A 19445-nucleotide genomic window follows, 5' to 3' on the forward strand; every position below is an offset into this window, starting at 1 on the left:
GGGTGAGGACAGATGAATAAAATTTGGTTCCAGCCTTCTGTGAGCCCATCCAGTGTTGGTGAACTGTATGTATCCGGTATGTATTTGTATATATTTGCTTTGCCAATAGAACAGAGTTAAAAGTAGCATAGTGGCCTGTCTCCTTAGTGGCTACGTGGAGAACTCTCTCCCAAAATGAAAAATATGGGCAAAATTCACCATTATGTCATTGATATTATCAAACCATCCTTTACTCTCTTCGGAGATTGGGGGATGCAGAGTGTTCATGAAATCTTTTTTTTTTTTTTTAGATTTTATTTATTTATTCATGACAGACACAGAGAGAGGCAGAGACACAGGCAGAGGGAGAAGCAGGCTCCATGCAGGGAGCCTGATGTGGGACTTGATCCCGGAACTCCAGGATCACCGCCTGGGCCGAAGGCAGGCGCTAAACCGCTGAGCCACCTGGGGATCCCATGTTCATGAAATCTTAATATTTGGAACCATAACGCTCCTGTGTCCCGTGACTGAAAAAGAGTGCACAGCGTCATACTTCTCTGCTGCTGCCTTGGCCTTATGAATCAGCTCCAGCCCCAGGAACCTGGAGGCTAGGTCAAGATCACAAGGCCATCTCTGCCGTCCGCAATTAAACAAATGTGCAATAGACTTTCCCTTCTATTTAACTTTTATTAAAAGAAGTGCTAGGGTACTGAGATGCAGTACATCATATTTATTACCAAAATTATTAACAAATATACAAAACTTATACATGTAATTTTCTTACATCCATTTATTCTCTATAATACTGATTTTTGTTCAAGTAGGTTATCTACAGTATGTAAACATCCCTTGGATTGACCTCACACAGATTAGGAAAGCCCTCTAACCCATGCTTTTATCAGATACTTCTTTTTATTTGGCTTTCATTTGTAGCATCTAATCTTCACATTTGGCACATGGAAGAGACATGTACAGTGCAAAAGAGGCAGATTCTTCCGGTTTCGTCGTGAACAATCCTGCAGGGGCGCCGTCAAGGAGCCGAGAGAGCGGAGCGCTCTGACCCGAGGGCCTTGGATTCGCTGCAACGCCAACGACTCCTGGTTCAGCCGTGACACTTGAGCACGAAGTCGATGCCTCTTCCTTCTCCCATCCCCCACCCACCCGTCATGCAAGGCCGATCCGCCTTAACCTGGTCTCAAAAGGGTCAAATACGAAATCCCATCCATCACCGGACAAGCAGGTTAATTTCACCAAGTAACAAAAAAAAAAAAAAAAAAAATTTTTTTTCTTCTTCCCAGTGTTCTTTTGTGTGGGTTGGTTTTGTGCGGTCTGATGAGCCAGCAACGCTCTTTAAGTGGAGAATACAGTAAGATTAAAAAAAAAAAAAAAAAAAAAAAAAGGAGGAAAAAAGAAAAAGGATACGAGAGTCAGACTTTCCTTCAGCTGCCGCCTGTGTAAGGCCGGAGACGCTTCAGCGGCAAAGGGTCAGAGCGACAAAGGCCTCGGCGACTGGCAGGGGAAAGCCAAGCTCTCCAACACTGAGCCTTGGACTCCAAGCCCTTGAATACAGCGTCCCAGGGATGAAAAAGGAAAAAAAAAAAAAAAAAAAGAAAGAAAAGAAAAAGTAATTGTGGAGTTTCTGCCCCCCCCTTCCTGCGCTTCCTTTTGATAACTTAATGTGACCGAGTAAAGCTGATCCAGAGAGAGCCCTCTCCGCCGCTCACCCCTTCTCGCCCTCCAGCTCGGGACTGCCCACGGCGAGCGTCCCCGAGAGCGCCTAGGTTTGGACACGCGCCCGCCTCCCGGCTTCCGTCACCACAGGGGCGCCGGCCCCTCCGACGCCCCGTAGAGCTCCGCCAGCTTCCGGAAGCGGGGCCCCCAGTCCGTGAGGAAGTCGAAGCTCTGCTCCGAGTCCGACGTGGCCGACTGCAGGGAGCTCAGCGACCCGGCCACCGAGCCGTCCCCCTCGAACGTGTACGTCTGCAGGGAGTCGAAGGGCGGGGCCCACAGGTCCATGTCGGCCTCGTAGAGCTTGGCCAGCACGTAGCTGTGGACCGTGCTGTTGACGGCGCACGTCTGAGGCACGTAGCGGGAGAGGCTCTCAATCTCCGGCAGCATGTCCTGCCGCGTCTTGGGGGCGCCCCCGCCCTGCGCCTCCCGGGGGTTCCACATGGCCGCGATGTCGAAGGCCTCGGTGTCCTCCTCGCCGCCGCCCTCGTCGTCGTAGCGGACGATGTTCTCGTGGATGTTCTCCTCGTCGTCGATGATGTACGGCTGCTTCCGGTGCCGCCTCAGGGACAGAATGAGCAGCACCAGCACTGCGGGGGACAGAGAGGACGCGGCCTTGAGCCCCGAGCCCCGGCCGCGTGTGCCCTACCGGAAGTGGCCGTGACCAGCCTCAGGTGCGCGGGCAGGGGAGGGGCCGCCGCAGAGACCGCGTTGGGGTAGTTCCGACCGCGGGGCCCACGCCGTTCTCGCGCGCTCTGCCGGGTCAGCCTGAGGGTTGAGGCAGCTGGAGCCCCGTGTGTTTCCCCGGCTGCCTCGGTCGCAAGACGTCGCGGGCAAGGTCTCTCTGCGTCAGCCTGCCCCTCGGAGGTCGTGCGGGGGGGGTGCGGGGGGGTGGGGGGAGCAGCCTCTCCCGGGTGAAATCTCATAATGAAGCCCAGAGCACCACGGCCTGCGCGCAGTGTGCTCTGAGGCGCTCAATGTCCCCTGACCATATTAGGGCAAGATTTCCTCATAACGTGGAAATCTTTTTTTGTTTGTTTGTTTAAAGATTTTATTTATTTATTTGTGAGAGACACAGAGAGAGGCAGAGATACAGGCAGAGGGAGAAGCAGGCTCCCTGCAAGGAGCCCGTGGGACTCGATCCCGGGACCCCTGGGACCTCGGGGTCATGACCTGAACCAAAGGCAGCCGCTTAAGCACTGAGCCACCCGGGTGCCCCTTTAATACGGAAATCTTACTATGTAGGTGGAATCCTGCTTTTTTTACATTGGTATCTCAGCAGGACTCCACTCTGTGCATATATAATCACTTGTTACTACCTATGCATCGAGGCTAAGTGTGAATCAAAGTCTTAGTCTGTTTATACCACCTTCAAAAAATTATCTAAGTGATTGCCGTTTTCCAATAAGCTCAGATTCCTCAGAAAGCCTTCCATTAGAGAGGTGGTTGTGACTCTCTGGACCCAAAGAGGTTTGTGGAAGGGAGGGAGCGAGCAGTGACATTTTATATGATTCATCATGTTATCAAAGAAGCACCACACTGTTAGATGTGCCCTTGCAGGTTTGGATAAAATTTTATCCCAACAAATGTGTGTTTTTTTTTTCCCCCCAGGATGTGTTCACTGGGGTTTAGAGGAGAGATAGAGATAATCCCATTGAACTGTTTATCTCTGTGACTGAAAATGTTTTCCAGGAAGTGTGTTGAGGTTTTAGCTGCAGAACTGCTATTGATTTTTTCCCCCTTCTCTGATGTGCTTTGTTACAGCTGGTGAAGGGTAACAACTTGACAACACAGCAGAATAAAACTGCAGTTTACCAAGGGGGAGAAAAATGGAGTGCAGTGGTAAGCCCAGTAAAATTATGAAGTGACTTAAATAATATGAATGTAGAACGTGCTTTTTGTAAATTGCAGTTAATGAGGTTGACGCCTAATATTTTTCCAAATAGCTTGGATGACAAAAGGCACACACGGGAAACAATTACATACTCTTTGTATATTTTCTGTGTGCCAAAATGTGATTCCTGGACTACAGGATTGTGGGATTTCAGAGAAGTGGACTAATAGGGCCCTAAGGAAGTGGGGGCTTAACCTGGGTGTAGGAGGCTGGGGCGTGATCTGGGTAGATACAGGCTGGATAAATGGGATTCTAAGTGAACGTGCTGTGTTTTTGGGGTTCAGGCAACAGTGACTAAACTCAAATATTTTTTAGGCACTATGCAAAACAACAGAGAAACGGTATTGAATATGACATGATTTTTGGTTCTAGAAACTTGTAATCTAAGGAGTTTATAGACACTGATGATTGATACAAGCCAGGCAGTGATAAGGGCTATCCTAGGGTTATAAGTGTTGCAAAGAGGATAGAGAGGCAGGGCTGGGTGGTTCTTCCTAGGGCACTAGAAGACCTTTACACAGATGGTATTGGAATGGTAGGGTGGTACTTAAGAAAATGCTAGGATGCAAAATTAGAAAAGTCCTTGGTTATCTTCTGGAAAGAATTCTGATGATAGAGAATTGGGCAGTTTATAAGACTGGTCCATCTTACATGTATCTTATAAATATCTTACATGTATCTTATAAGATACAAATACTTTATTTTTTTAGAGAATCTCATGTAAATAACAAGTATTGGATAATGCCCTGAGAATCAGAGTCTGGGAAACGTGGTCCTGTTTAAATGAAAGGCTTCTCTGAGAGAAGAGAATCAATTCTAGGGATGTTTGTTCTTTAGGTATTGCAGCCACAATGCATAGGGCCTATGAGATTTTCTAGGAACTAGATATATACTAGAGACATGAAAAAAACTCTGTAAAGTCAAAATTAGTATGTTTATCTAATTGTCCACAAAATGTAGTATTTTGTTGGGAAATCCACTGCAATTCAATCTGAACTCAGTTTTATGAATTATCTTTTATTTAGGATGTGCATTCTTAGAGATAAGAATGCCTAAAACTATGAAGATTTTATATAAAGTTGCATATAAAGCTCTGCTCAGTTTAGTTTCTGAAAATTGTCTATTCATTCTGTACAATTCAAAAGATAAGACATAATGGGTTTGGGAGGCACCATATAAATTGCCCCTTGCACACCATTTCTAGCTTGAGAGCAGCTCTGAGCCAGTCTTTTTAAATCAATCTTTCTGTAATGATGGCTTTTTCTACTCTCTGTGGGCAAGGGTGAACTTATAATGTAGACATTTTCCAAAGATAGAAGTAGGGACTGCCAGGCTGGAACTTTCTCCTAGGAGCAAATTTCTTCAAAGGTCTCTTGTATTTTATTCTGTTCTGCGCTCAAGGACTCCCAATGCCATCGTATGGACACTCAGGGAATTGCAGGAAGGAGTTCTTTGTCAATGCAGATAGGGACCAGAAACCGGAACAACTCTGATCCAGGGATCTGAGGACTTAGAAAGGTTACTTATTTATATTGCTTCTCTTTCCATATAGCACTGAACTAAAACAGCAAAATCAAACCACATGTGGTATTTGTGAATGTTTTGTGAGAAGCATATTCCACAGACCTATCTAGAAATTCAGTCAAGTGCTGATATTTTGCACTGAGGACCTTTGTTTCTTGGGTCTGACTCAGTCTCTTGGTGTATAGGTAAACCTGGGATCAAGGGGTTTTGTGGATATCTGCATATTTATTCTAATTTTAATCCCCAGGGCTGTATTTTCCCTCATAGAACACTGGGATTTCTTTCCTGTTGAATAATACTACTATCTACTAAGTTTGCTTTTTTCTAAGCAAATTATATGTGCAGTGAATTAATTCAATTAGAAGAGTTGGGATGTATGTGCAGATATTTATGTGGTTTTGTTGTTTTTTTTTAACCGTCGAGTTCAAAACCAATTGCTAGAATAGCCTTATGTACAAGGGAAGTGGGTTGCTGCCTTGCTGTATGATTTGAGAGGAGGAATAAAGGATCCTCTCCCTCACTAGTGCTCTCCCACTAGCCTGTCATTGCATCTTTTAATGTCATCCCAGTGGCACACAACCCCGGGTGCTCACTGCTCCTTGTTGGATGGCCACAGTGCCTCAGAGGGGTGCTCATGCCCCCAGATAACTTATTCCCCCAGATAGCCATGAGGTTCATTCTGTTAACTTCTTTTAGGTCTTTGCTCAAAGGTCTCCTTATCTGGAAGGCCTTCCCTGACCACCTCGTTTATGATGACATCTACCCTTGTCTCCTGTTTCCTCAGAATACGCTGTCTTCCTTCTCTTCTCTGTAACACCATCCACCTCCAGAATTTGGCGGGGGGGAGCATTTAAGAGAAGAGCCTTACCACTCAGGTACAGGGATGTACAATGTAGGGTCTGCCTGCATTTCACTTCTGGCTCTGCCTCTGACATTTGGTCTTGGGCCTGTCGCTGTCTCTTTGTGATTTAACTACTATTTATCTGAAATGAAAGGGTTAAAAGAGGTGTTTATCATATCCTGCCCAAAATTGTCATGTGGATTCTGTGGTGTCAGAATGAACTTGACTTTGCTGTGAAGTAAGCTTTGTGAAGGCTGGGGCATGTCGATCTTATTAATCCCAGCACCTAGAGCAATACCTTGGCCCATAATAGATGCTTGATAAATATATTTGCTTTGATCTGGCCAAAGAGGCCATGAGTTCCTTGATGGAAAGAACTATAACTATTTTCAGTTTCCTTATCCTTTCCTAGCCTTACTCTGTCACTTTTTCAATAAGCATGGTGTAGAAAATGGGTCTGAACAGCTGTGCAGAATGGTAGCTAAGTAAACACTTGCGGGACCCCACAGAATAGAAAGGAGGCAGTTGCTCACCTAAGAGGACAAAGATGCAGGCCAGGATGGCGATGAGGGCACCCCTGCTCAAACTGACGGGGAGCATATAGGCCTCAGGACTGCAGGACAGGACTTGGCCATCGTCGTCACAGCTGCACACCTGGATGGTCAGCGTGCCTGTGCTACTCAGCACAGGCTGCCCGCTGTCTGCTATCAGGATGGGCAGGTAAAAGACGCTCTGCTCCTGCTGCCCGAAGCCAGACCTCCTGGTGAGAATCCGGGCGGTGTTATCTGGAGAAGACAAGGATTCCAGGGTTGAGAAAGGGGAGAGGAAAAGTGGGAGGGAAAAGAACGTGGAAGAATCAGCAAGTGAATTAATTTCTTGGATTGAGGAAAGCCAGAGGCCAGGCATAAGATGTGGGAAGGACAGAGAGGGAGCATCAGGCATTCCCTGGAGGCGGTTGGCTACAGCCGTCTCTGGTTTGTCTGGATCAGCGTTCAAATTCTGAAACCAGGATTTTTGCTGGCTTCTAGGCAAAACCCTGAGGCCTAGGAGAGAAACCCTTTCTGAGAGTGTATTTTACCCTTTGTGACATAAAGTGCCCAGGGCGAGCTGTTAGACTTCAGATCTAACCGAAATGTTCCTGTGAAAGCTTGATAGGAATGAACAATCACTGGCCACTTGTACTTCCCGATTGTTCCCCCTCAGCAGCTTTCCAAGGCCCTGGGGCTGCTTTGTACCTCCAGGAAAAGAATGCTGAGGAGCCCACTTATTGCTTATTTTTGCCACATTGGTTGGAATTCACTTTTTTTGCTCTTTTCTTTCATGCCTCTGAAACGCAGTCACCAACTCCTCCTGTGCTTTCTAAAGGATCTGCTCATTTAGCAGAAGCTTATTTGAAATCCCCTCATCACGTGATACACTGTTATTTCTCCCTACTTGGTGGTCTTAGGTTACACAGTTCATAAGAACTTGGTGAAAACCCATTACTGATCAGCAATACTAGTTTTTTTTCCCCTTCCAGTTTTAAAGGGGAATAGCAAAAATTATTTGATGGGTTTCCACAAAGGTGGTGTGTGTGTGGGTGCATATTTATATTTGCCTAGTGTAATGTTTTGGGATCTTTTATTTTTTTAAATCTGTGTTTTCAAGTTTCTTTGAGTGGGTTTGAATTATAAGTCATATATTTTTTGTGAAGTTCAGATCATTTTCAGGAGAGGGAAAGTTTGAGAGATGTGATAGAACGTGCGCGCAGTGACTCTCAAAGGTAATACCAACACAGAAGTTCCTCTGGATGTGTTTTACATTTCACAAGGAAGATCTAGAACTTGACAAAAACTTCTGACAGCCTACCCAAAATAAATGTTCTTAATTATTAATATTTCTGGTTCTCCTTCCCTTCTTGGACATATTAAAAGATCATTCTTTTGTACCTTCTTGAATTTTGGCATGTCTATATGATTTGCTTTTGATGATGAAAGATGAACAAAAGTGATTTGTGTCACTTCCAGGCAGAAGCATTGTAACAGCTGGTATGTGTTTCTCTGTGTTCTCTGGCCTTGGTGTGATACTGTATAAGAATACTTAAGAGGGAGAGCCAGGCAGCCTTGAACACTGAGCTACATGGACAGCTGTCCCTGTTGCTCACACCCACAGTTAGTTTTATGTGAGCAAGAAATTAATTTTAGTTGTGTTAAGCCACTGGAATTTTGGAGTCATTTGTTCAGCAGCATAGGCTAGTCTATTCTGATGAATACATGATCCCTTCATGAGCTCTTCCCCTTCTTGCCCTGCCTTTTCACAGTAGCAGTGATTGTTTACTGAGTGCTTATGTGCCAAGTACTTAGTCTTTATACCCAATTTAATTTTCACATTTGGTGAGATAGTGATAATCTGACACTATTACATGGGATGAGCTGAGGCCTAGAGAGAGGTTATAATTTGTTCAAAGTTACTAACTTAAAAAAAAAAGAAACAACAACAAAGTTACTAACTTAGCAGAGCTGAGATTTGAACTCTGGGCTGTCTCCAAATATACATTTCTTCCATTGTACTGTGTAACTGCCTATTTGGGTTTTGTGATATTAACTCTTGAAAATTTTCCAGCCAATGAAATCCCTTCCTGCTTTGATATAGGCCCCTTTCATCTTGTATTTGCTTCTCTGTGGAGGAAGATGGCAACTGGTTGTCAGTCTGAGGATTAAATTAATATTTCTACCTACTGTACAACCCACCTGCTTTTCTGTTTTTCCAGATTTAGTAGGTGAGTGCTGTTAATTCTGTTTCACAGTGTTAATTTTATTTTTCCAGAAACCAAGTCTTTCTCAAACACAAATCTGTTTTATTTTTCAGTTTAATCGAGGCTAGGTTTTAAGACTTCTAGAAAGCTTGACCAGAGCTGAATTTCACAAAAGTATTACATCATCATTTAATCAAGTACTAAACATCATGCTTTTTTTTTTTTTTTTTTAAACATCATGCTTGATCTCAGACTTCTTTACTTTAAGGTTAAAGAAAAAGAAAAAATATCAGAGCTTTGCCTTGCTGAGTTTAGTCTTAGAAGGGGTCTGGCCACTTGCAGAGTAACCACTTGCTGAGTTTTTGTTGAATATGATAAATAGGGGTTTAGTAACGATATGTGTTTCCAAGGAGACATAAAACACGTGTGTGTGTGTGTGTGTGTGTGTGGCTAAACAGGCCCCATCTTCCAGTCCTAGTTTTAATGCTTACTCACTTTCTGATCATGGGCCATTTGCTTTCTTATCTATCAAATGAGACCATGAATATCATAGTAATTAGTATTCTCGAAACCTTAGAGGATTCTTATAAATATCAAAGCAAAGTATGGGAAAATGTGTTTGAAATTGCAAAATGCTATATACATACAGTCCTTTTACTAATACTTTGGGGATTAAAAAAATAAAGGCTCTACTTTTTAGATAGTGCCTTGTTCTGTTCATAAAAGGATGTAATGTTTTGGGCACAGGAGTTGGGGTCCTGACAATAGATCCACCAAATCAGATGTTGGTCAGTTTTTTTTTTTTTTTTTTTAATGAGCCTCAGTAAAAGATACTTATGGGATAAATTGTTGTGAGGAGATTAAGAGTTCATTCTTTCTATTGAAGATGTGCTGACTTTCGTTTTGGAAAACCTTCCAAGAAATGAGTCATTTCTTTTTATAGTCCTCATGTTCCAGTGGCCCATCTTTTTAAAGCACTGGCTCCATGAATTGGTGTCCAAAGTCATATTTAAAAAATTTGCAACATCTTGCTACATATTGTTTCTGCGTTGATTCCGACAAATATTGGGGTGAAGGAATAGAGTGACACTTCATTGAAAATTTGAAGAAACAGTATAATGTATGATCCCCGCCTTGGTTTCCATTGTAAAACCAGTCCTGAGGGGGTTGAAACCACTTTTTGTAGGAAGGATTTCCCCTGTGAAGCAGATAAATGAATATTCGACATTTGATCCAATAAAAATATTGGGATGTGTAATTGTACTTCTGTTATGATTTATATTACCTTTCCATCTAGAATTATCAGAATGATTTTATGATAACTTGTAGAAGGTAAAAAGAAAGACTTGGAGGAATGTTTTCCATTTAAGAGAAAACAGGTTTAATAGTCTCAAGTTTTAATGGCAGGATATCGTGTGGGGTGGACTTAATACTTTAATTCTCAAATAATTGATGTTTGAGACTAAGACCAGGCAGGCCTAATCATGACTTTTTGTTACCCTTTTCTTAGGTCATTACACAGTGACAACTAATATTTTAGAATTGGAATAAAAATGTGGCTAGTAGAGTCCAGAGAAGTGATGACCTCTCTCCCCAAGGTCAGACAGCAGTAGCAGAGGTAGCAACAGAAGGGGTTCACTTGACCCATTTAAATGATTTTTTCTGATCTTTCTTTGAAAATCATCTGGTGAGAGAATGGAAGTCCCTCCTCCTCCCATCTGTGCCCAAGGAAGAGTGTGTTTGGTCTATAGATTTCTTAGCTGATCAGAATGCTTACTGGAAAAGAGGGTCTAGAATTCCATTCCAGTTAAGTTATAGTGGGGAGTGCTTTCTGGAATAGGGAATCCTACCTGTCTCTGTCTTTTAAAAATCATTCTAAAGTAATAAAGGTGTTTCAGTGCCAAAGCTACACTTTGTGATCCTGTTTGTTCTTTGCTGTCTTAGCCTTTGTCTCCCTTTTGTTCTGGGAGCTTTTCACTGTTATCCCCTTTGATGCTTGCTCAGAAATGTTCCTTCAGGTTTTTCTCTTTATCTAATTCAATTTCTGTCTCATTTTTCTGATTCTTCTCATAGTTACAGAACATACAGACATGGCTGTTGTCTGTGGGAATGAAGGAAGGCTTTTGCCTGTGTGCCTGGTGCAGTGTCTCACACAGAGCCAACTCTAAAACATTTTTCGGAATCCGAAGGGGACATTCTTTGTCTTTGATCTGTTGAAACAAAACTTGTAAAGATACTACAAATTAGCATTAATGTCTTTACTGCTACTAAAGAGCCTTTGATACAGTTTGCATGGTACAGTAACCAAAAGTATCCAGCTCAGGTGCAATAGGAAAGCATCGGTAGTCCTATCCACCTGATTACCTTGGTTGTCCCTAACAGTGAAGTTGGGGTTGTTAGCAGCCTCAGGAGCCAAGCTGTAGTGGAAGTGCTGACCGTTGTGTGGGTCATCTTGGTCCACTGCACTCACTGTCTGGATCAGCTGTGGGAGTGAAATGAATTCATGTGCATCAGAGTCAAAAGAAAAATCATCAGGGCCCAGTGAGACCCTAAACCCCGGAATCCCACAGTGTATTGTTTTTCCTAATGAGAAGGACATCCTGAGACTTACCTGGAAAGTATCTGTGCCATCACCCAACTCAGGCTTGAATTTGGTCTTCATTGTTGGGCCTGAGTATACTGATAGGTACGTGGTGAATTTTACCTGAGTATGGTCCAGGGCTAAGCATCAACATAACCAATTCTCACACCAATACCATTGTTAAGCAATCTAAATAGAAGACGGGCTAAAAGAACTATGGGATGCCACAGGGTCCTGCTTGTCTCCCAGTATTTCATTCTCCCACTTCACCTACTTAACCTCATCATTTGGGTTAATGTTTCAGGGTCTATTTGTTATCTTTGAGAAACCCCTATTTAAAAATGACCAATACGTAGAAGAGAAGTAGACACATCAATATCTGTGTCAGGTTAATGGAATACAGATGGAAGGGGATAGGTCACAGGGCTGTTGTTTTTTGTTGCCTGGAAGGAGCATTAGGAATGGTGTACAGCCCAAGACCTACAGTGGGAAATATGGAACAAACTAGAGTCAGAAGCAGAGCTTAGGGGGTGGTGAGGAGAACAAAAGAAAGGATGGCTTTCTTTGGAGGTCTTTGGCCCAAGCTTTGCCTTTTCCACAGTGCTGTTCAAAGTAGTAGTTTGCCATGAGGGTTATGAAGGCCACGATATAAAAGCTGTTGAAGGTGGACCTTGGTGGCTCGTGGGTGAAGTATCCCAACTGTTGATTTTGGCTCAGGTCATAGTGTTAGGGTTGTGAGATAGGAGCCCCGTTTTGGGCTCTGTGCTGAGTATGGAGCCTGCTTAAGATTCTCTCTCCTTTTCTGCCCCACCCCTGTGTGCGCATGTGCTATCTCAAAAAAAAAAAAAAAAAACTGCTAAAGAAAGTAGTGCAATATACACAATTGAAAAATTAGCTGGCCAGCTGGGAAGGATATGAAAAGAGTTGAGAGGGTGCTCACCTTCCTCTATATTTCCTCCTCTACCAACCAATAGCACAGACACCTCCTACCCCTCTTGGGCCTGACCCTGTAGACTTGACATTCCTGCTGTTAAAAGCAGGGTAGAACCCAGAACATCAAGGTTCAGTTGGAGGGCGGGTAGGCTAGCTTAGTTTTTATTTTTTCATTTGTAAATTAGGAGAGGTAATGCTACCCCTCAGTATACTGAACATTAAATAACAGAGAGGGAGGCTCTCAGTCAGGGAGTGTCTGGTGGTGGACACTGTTGTTGCTCAGATCCCCCTTCAGTAAAGGGCTTGATGCCTCAGCCTTTACTTGTCTCTTTGAGGACTGCCTCATTTGCTGAGAGTCACCTAGCCACATTTACCACATCCTTCCAGGGCAACCCACATCCAGTGACTGATGAAATAGTAAAAGGCCCAGGCATCCCATCTCAACTTGCAAAAACTCTAATTTGAGAACTCTCTGAAGTCACCCACGGCTTGTTAATGGGTCTGCGTCATAGCTGGACTGCTCATATTGCTTTGTCCTGCAAAAGTCCTCTTCTACAGGCATTGGGTCCCAAGGGCATTCCTCAATAAACATCTTATACCAGAACTCCACTTCTGGGTATGTCTTCTGGTGAGCCTAACTGGCACCTGGCCTCTGTTGAATCTAAAAGTTGGGAAAATGGAGTTGTATAAAGGAGAGGGGTTGATAGAACACTAAACATGAACTTGCCCCACAGCCTGGTGTCAGTACTGCTTACACATGAGGGCCACCTTACCACCCCACTACCCTATCCCTGCTGGGACAGATCTATACTTTCCATCTTGCCTACAGTGCCAGACACATAAAGACAAAACATATTTCTTGATGAATGTTATAAATAGGTGATAATGTATAAGTCGGCAAACATAGCTGGGGAAGTCATTTCGGAATATCTGACCTGTGAAATCATATACATATTGGTGAGGTGGGGGCTTGAGGCATAGGACTGGTCAGTTATAGGGCTTATAAAGAATGAGCACAGACACTGCCTTGCTGCCTTAGTTTCTGGGGTCTGAATTTTTTTGATGGCAAATTTGGTTGTTGGGAATACAGTGGCCTGCTTTCCTGCTGTCCACTCTCCTGGCAAGTCAGATTTTATTCTCAGTCCCATTTGCCATGCAATATTTTGCTCAACTGGTTTCATTGTGCCTTCAGCCATTGCTAGGATATGTCTTTTTTCTTTATGGGCCTCCTTCATGGCTTCTTGCTAGGAGGAGAGCACATATCCTGACTTGACAGACACACAGCTGACAACAGTATCTGACACATCTAACGCAAGGAGGCCTGATGCGTTATAAACCAGGTGTGCCTACTGAGCAGTGTGCTTTTGAAAATGTTTGAAACATGTCCCAGAGCCAAACTCAAGGGGTAGGGTTTTTAGTATCTTGGGCTAAAGATGATAAATATGACAGACTTGTGGCGCATGACCTGAACTTTAAGTCACAAACTGTGCTTCAAAGGACTGTCATTAGAAGATGTATTTAAAAAAAAAAAAAAAAAAGAAGATGTATTTAGAGGGGTGTTTGGGTGGCTCAGTCAGTTGAGCGTTCAATTGGCTCTTGGGTTCCTGAGACTGAGTCCTGTGTTGGGTTCTGTGCTCAGTGCAGTCTGCTTGTCCCTTCCCCAACCAACCCCCCCGCCCACTCTGCTTGTGCCTGTCTCTTTCTCTCAAATGAATAAATAAAAAAGAAAGATGTATTTAGAAATACAGAACAGAAATGTAGAACAGGAGACGTGTGTTTGTGCTCCAAAAATAAGAGAGGTGATTAGGGGCACCTGGGTGGCTCAGTTGGTTGAGTGTCTGACTCTTGGTGTCGGCCCCAGTCATGATCTTGGGGTTGTGAGATTGAGCCCTGAGTTGGGCTTCTGGCTCGGCAGGGAGTCAGCTTGAGATGCTCTCTTTCCCTCTCCCTCTCTTCTCACTCATGCCTGTGTGCGTGCTCTCTCTCTCTAAATAATAAATAAAATCTTTTAAAAACGCAGGGTGCCTGGGTGCCTCAGTCTGTTAAATGTCTGTCTTTGGCTCAGATCATGATCCCCGGGTCCTGGCATATAGCCCTGCATTGGGCTCCCTGCTCAGCGGGGAGCCTGTTTCTCCCTCTCCCTGACCAACTGCCCCCTGCCCCCCACCTCATGTTCTCTCTCATCTCTCTCCTTTTCTCAAATAAAATAAAATAAAATAAAAACTTGAAAAAAATAAAATCTCCAAGAGAGGTAAAGTGCTATTGACCTGTCAGAATGCAACTTCTATTCTGAAGATGTTTAGGAAAGTAAGTGCTTCATTTCCTGGAGGAGAGGAAGTTTGATTAATGTGCTGCTTATCACCTTCTTTATCATGCAGATTAATAATTAGCTCTGTCATATATATTTGTTTTAATGAAGTCTTATAAAACACAATTTTATGTTATTCTTTATATAATAAATATGAAATTTTTTTCTAATATAAAAGAGAAATTATTGAAAGAAAGGTCCAAACACCCTCACTCAGAACTCAGCTACCATTGGGGTGCCTGGGTGGTTCTGTTGGTTAAACATCTGCCTTTGATCCCAGGATCCTGGGATTGAGCCTCACATTGCTCAGCAGGGAGTCTGCTCTCCACCACCCCCTGCTTGTGTTCTCTCTCACTCTCTTCACACTCAAATGAAAAAAAAAAAAAAAAAACCCTCAACTACCATAACACAGTGACTATTGCTGTTTTTATATCCTGCCCCCACCAGTCTTTGTTCACAAGTAGGCATAATTTTATATAACTGCAAGTATGTACATGTAGTTTTTATACCTTCTTTCTTATAATAACACAGATCATTTCTTACACAGTAAAGTCAGCATTGTAACTTTTATTAGCTATATAATGTTTTAGGTCTTCCTAGAAATTCAATAGATGTGGAAGTAGAATTGTCCCAGGCTTGCTGAAAAAATTTTTTAGGAGTGTTATAGACCATTGCACTGAGTTTCAAGAATCAGTAGATGAGATGATTTAGATCAGAATCATTATAGGACTTTTTTTTTTTCTTTCTGTGGCTGATGTGAATCACTACTTCTTTTGACCAAGTTAGCATGGTGAAGATGTGTTAATCTTTGCTGAGTACAGGATGCTAGTATAACGTTTGGTTGTATTAACTAGTCTCTTTGCAGCAAGATGTCATGTTCAGAGAAGTGAAAGCAAAATCTACCTGAATTACCAAAGCACGAGTCCTTGCGTTATAGATATACACTGCATAGACTCATAATTTCCAGATTAAACCTATCCTGACCCATTTGCCTTAGCACCAGAATCAATAGGACCACAGAGTATCCTTTGGGGGAAGAAATTAGGACTGTGAGGGGATCTGTTGGGTCATAGGTAGAGAAGAAAGCATCTTACAAAAGCAGGAGCAGAAACAAGACAAGGCTTATACTCTGATGTGTGGAAGAGTAGATACAGGGTAGGCAGCAGCCCAGAGTATGCATGGCCACTCCAGGCAGAGTTCTGAATGTTTCTCAGTTACACCACTTGGAATTTGATCAACCACATTATTCATTTACATTTAAGAGCATACTTGAAAACATGTACAGATATGTCTCTGCATATTATAGAACTGTGGTTGTTTCAAATTAGTAGAATATTTTTCCTTCAGATTCCTTTTCTATTAAAATTGACCTGATACGAGCAACATTAGGAAATGTGTTTTAATTGAGGAAGGAGTGAGTAAGTATTCTGGGTAACAAAGCATTCTGAGAATAGGATAAGCAGTCCTTAAACAAGTTACCTGTTGTCAGAAGTTAAGAAAAGGAGGTGGGAAGATATAAAAAATAAACATTCCCTACTGCAAGTATTTTTAGGTATTAGTGCTGAACTGAGGAAAAGAGAAGAGTTTTCTGATCTTCATGGTCCCTCACTCCCAGGACCCAGAGCACATATTCCTGCAGTTGGTACTGTAGATGTGTAGATAACTTCAGGTTAGCCTGTGAATGAAGCTACCACCAAAGCATTGTTGAGATTATAAAATGTAATGGGGGCTCCCCATGGTTGTCCTAACAAATAAACTGTTGCAACATGCCACACAAAAATCAGGGAGTCTTTCATGAACTGTTAGTTTCTGAAGTCTAAACTTCTTTGATGGCAAATTTGGTTATCTGTAGCAGTCATTTCTGAATGTTGGAGGTTAACCAATGTGTACACCTCCGGACTGCCTTACCTGCCCGGCTTTGGCATTTTCACACACAAAAGCTTCATAGAATCTGGGGAATTCTGGAGCATTGTCATTCACATCTAAGACTTTGATTGTGACGGAAACACTTCCAACCTGGGAAGGATTGTCTAAAGAGAACACAGAGAAAACCAAAGGTGAGGGTTCAGTGGTACAAGAAAGCGGTTCTTTGCTGGAATAGGTATTTACCTTGTCACTTTGGTTTTTTAAAGGAATGGATAAAGAACACAAAAATGGCAAGAGAAACGGGATGCATGTGCTGCCTGGTAAGAGTGCAGTCAAATAACACAAGGCGCATGTGCAGAATGAGGTGTGTGTCAGGGTGTGATGTCAGGAGGATGAGGCGAGTATGACTTGGGAGGGGGCAGGTATCACAAAATGCATCTTCAAAAGAGGTTTTGAATCTCTCACTTGGCTCACACTTCAGGTTCTGAAATTAAAGATAGGTCAGTTCTGTATTCTGGGCTTGAAAACAGCCCATTTCTAGTTGGATGCATACTGTGTGGCATTGCTTGGCTTTATTCCTGTGGAATAATCAGTTCTTTGAATTATATTTCAGAAGGTTTCAAGTTATTCACAGGAATACAGGTAACACTGCACATTTATTTTTGCCTAGGGACTAAGAAGATATTATGGGATCAGACACACACCCAGTCTTTATCTTTGGCTCAGGCAGAAGTTACTCATAGTCACTCATGGGGAAATGTGTCTTTTGGTCTGTCTTTTGTTTGGCATTGCCATACAAGGACAATTTCACAGCCCCTGGAGGGCCCCTCCTGTCCTTTTTTGTTTTGGCCACATCCCAAGAAGATAAAATAGAAATTGTAAGACACAGAAATTATTCCTAGTAAATAATTTTATAAAATCTCAGAATGCCTTATTCTTCTGATTTATTTTTTCTTTATATATCTTTTCTTTCCCAGAAATATCTATGCTCTCCTATGTTTTCCCCTTAAATATTTCTATTGCCTGGTTACCAAAGTGCTGACCTATTTAATTTTTTTCTGTTATGACTGTGGTACTTGTTTATGGAAGGAATAATGAAAATCCTCCAAAAATGTCAAGGTATATATGATCCCCAAACCTACCACCAGAGATATCAATTATATATGTACTATTTCATATATCCAAAAATATGGGACACACACACACACACACACACACGCATTGCAATTAAGCAAAATTAAAAAGTTGGATTTAAAACTTTAATATTTTAGGGCAGTATCATCCTGTATCATTGAAATACACTTCGAAAACATGTATATTAATATCTGCTTGATAGTCTCATTTTATTGTATGGTTGTAACAATTTACTTAGGCAGATCCCTATTATTAGACATTTAGGTAATTCCCATTTTTCCCCCTATGTAAAAATTGCACTGCAGTAAACATTTTGATACATAGATCTTTGTTGACATCTATGATTATTTCCTTAAGATAGTTATTAGAAGCAGGGTTCTTGAGAAGAAGAGTATGAATAAATATATTGGAGAATCTTAATACAAAAGCTTAATTGCCCAGTTGCCCTCCTGAATGACTGTACATAGTTGTGCCAGTACATTGGGGTCTGCATTTCCCTGAACCCTTACCATCACTGTTATGAAAAACTGAATGTAGTAGTGAGTAATCTAATTTTTGTGCAGTTTATAATAAATATGTTATCTAGTTTTTAGTAGTTTTCCATTCTATTTTTAAGTTTATGTTCATAAATCTTTTTAGTGTAAGATGTCTCAAATTTTTGTATTCATGTTTGTGTGTATGCATGTGTGTGGTGAGGGTGATGTAAGTGCTTTCTTTCATCCAGCAATAATGTCCTATACAGAATGGGTCTCTCCCCCACATTTGACACTTTGGCATGCAGATTATTTAAGCTGAAGGCACTTGAGCCCCTGAGGGTTCAAGAGAAACTTCCGTCATTCCCTTAACCCACACAGAAGAATCTAGATTGTTTTTTTTCCCCTCCCCAAAATAAGAGTTATTAACAGGAAAATTTTATCTGAGTGGACTCATCTGTATGGTAGGGCAAACCTCTGATTTTTTTTTTAAGATTTTATTTATTTATTCATGAGACACAGAGAGAGAGAGAGAGAGAGAGAGAGAGAGAGGCAGAGACACAGGCAGAGACAGAAGCAGGCTCCATGCAGGGAGCCCGACGTGGGACTCGATCCCGGGTCTCTAGGATCATGCCCTGGGCTGAAGGTGGCACCAAGCCGCTGAGCCAACTGGGATGCCCCAAACCTCTGATTATCAAACATCTGCTCTTACTGTCCTGTGAAATGCATTTCTGCCCTTGGAAACTCCCAAACTCCTACCCCCTCCTTCATAGTTCAGCCTGACATGTATATCTCATTTTGCCTATCTTTGGAATTTTTATGTCCGTGTGAATTCCCCATATGTATGCATGTTAGATTTGCTTTTCTTTTGTTAATCTGTCTCATGTCAATTTGATTCTTAGTTCAGCTAGAAGGACCCTTGGAGGGGACAGGAGTTCTTGCTCCTTGACAATACTATTTGTGTATTCCCAATCTTATTAAAGATTGAAAACCTCTTATTTCTCAGGAATTGTCCCTTTCTTCATATAGAAGTCTAGCACCTTGATTTAAAGGTGCTATTTTTTGGTGCTGTTTTTGCAGTGTTTTTTTTTTTTTTTTTTAATCTCTAGCACAGAACTAGGTATATAGGAGTTGGTAAGTATTTGAACTAAATACATTCACTCACTTGCATAAACCATAATCTATGTTTCTTCCCATAAAGAATATAATAGCTCTAGAAACTTCCACAGTCTACAATGCTTATATTTTGTCACATGACAGAGACCAATTTATTGTGTTACTTACTCATTTCCATAGCAAGGACAGTGATATTATGCCAAGAAAACTCCTCCCGATCAAGGGGTCTTGCAGTCATCAGGGCACCTGTTGTAATGTCCACATAGAAGAATCTTCCAGGGTCACTGCTTCTGTCTATGGAATATCTGCAGAAACACAGATTAAGTACACTGTC

The 19445-nt window shown here is 42.2% G+C and overlaps 1 protein-coding gene and 1 long non-coding RNA gene across 4 annotated transcripts in view; one reads left to right on the plus strand and one right to left on the minus strand.

Annotated features, from left to right (window-relative positions):
• Positions 1–655: 655 nt before the first annotated feature.
• Positions 656–19445, minus strand: part of CDH20 (cadherin 20) — a 51566-nt gene continuing 32776 nt past the window's right edge. The window contains 5 exon segments of the mRNA NM_001286988.1: positions 656–2297; positions 6500–6751; positions 11065–11182; positions 16431–16552; positions 19280–19416. Coding sequence (NP_001273917.1) covers positions 1792–2297; positions 6500–6751; positions 11065–11182; positions 16431–16552; positions 19280–19416 — 1135 coding nt within the window. The 3' untranslated portion in view covers positions 656–1791.
• Positions 1802–19445, plus strand: part of LOC111094796 — a 54508-nt gene continuing 36864 nt past the window's right edge. For 2 of the 3 annotated variants that reach the window (XR_005353426.1, XR_005353425.1), the window contains exons 1-2: positions 1802–2381; positions 3472–3549. This is a non-coding gene — a long non-coding RNA (uncharacterized LOC111094796). The remainder of the gene's footprint in view (positions 2382–3471; positions 3550–19445) is intronic. The other variant, XR_005353427.1, reaches the window with a different exon arrangement.

This window comes from Canis lupus, chromosome 1, assembly GCF_011100685.1.
Source record: "Canis lupus familiaris isolate Mischka breed German Shepherd chromosome 1, alternate assembly UU_Cfam_GSD_1.0, whole genome shotgun sequence".
In the NCBI taxonomy this organism is placed as follows: Eukaryota; Metazoa; Chordata; class Mammalia; order Carnivora; family Canidae; genus Canis; species Canis lupus.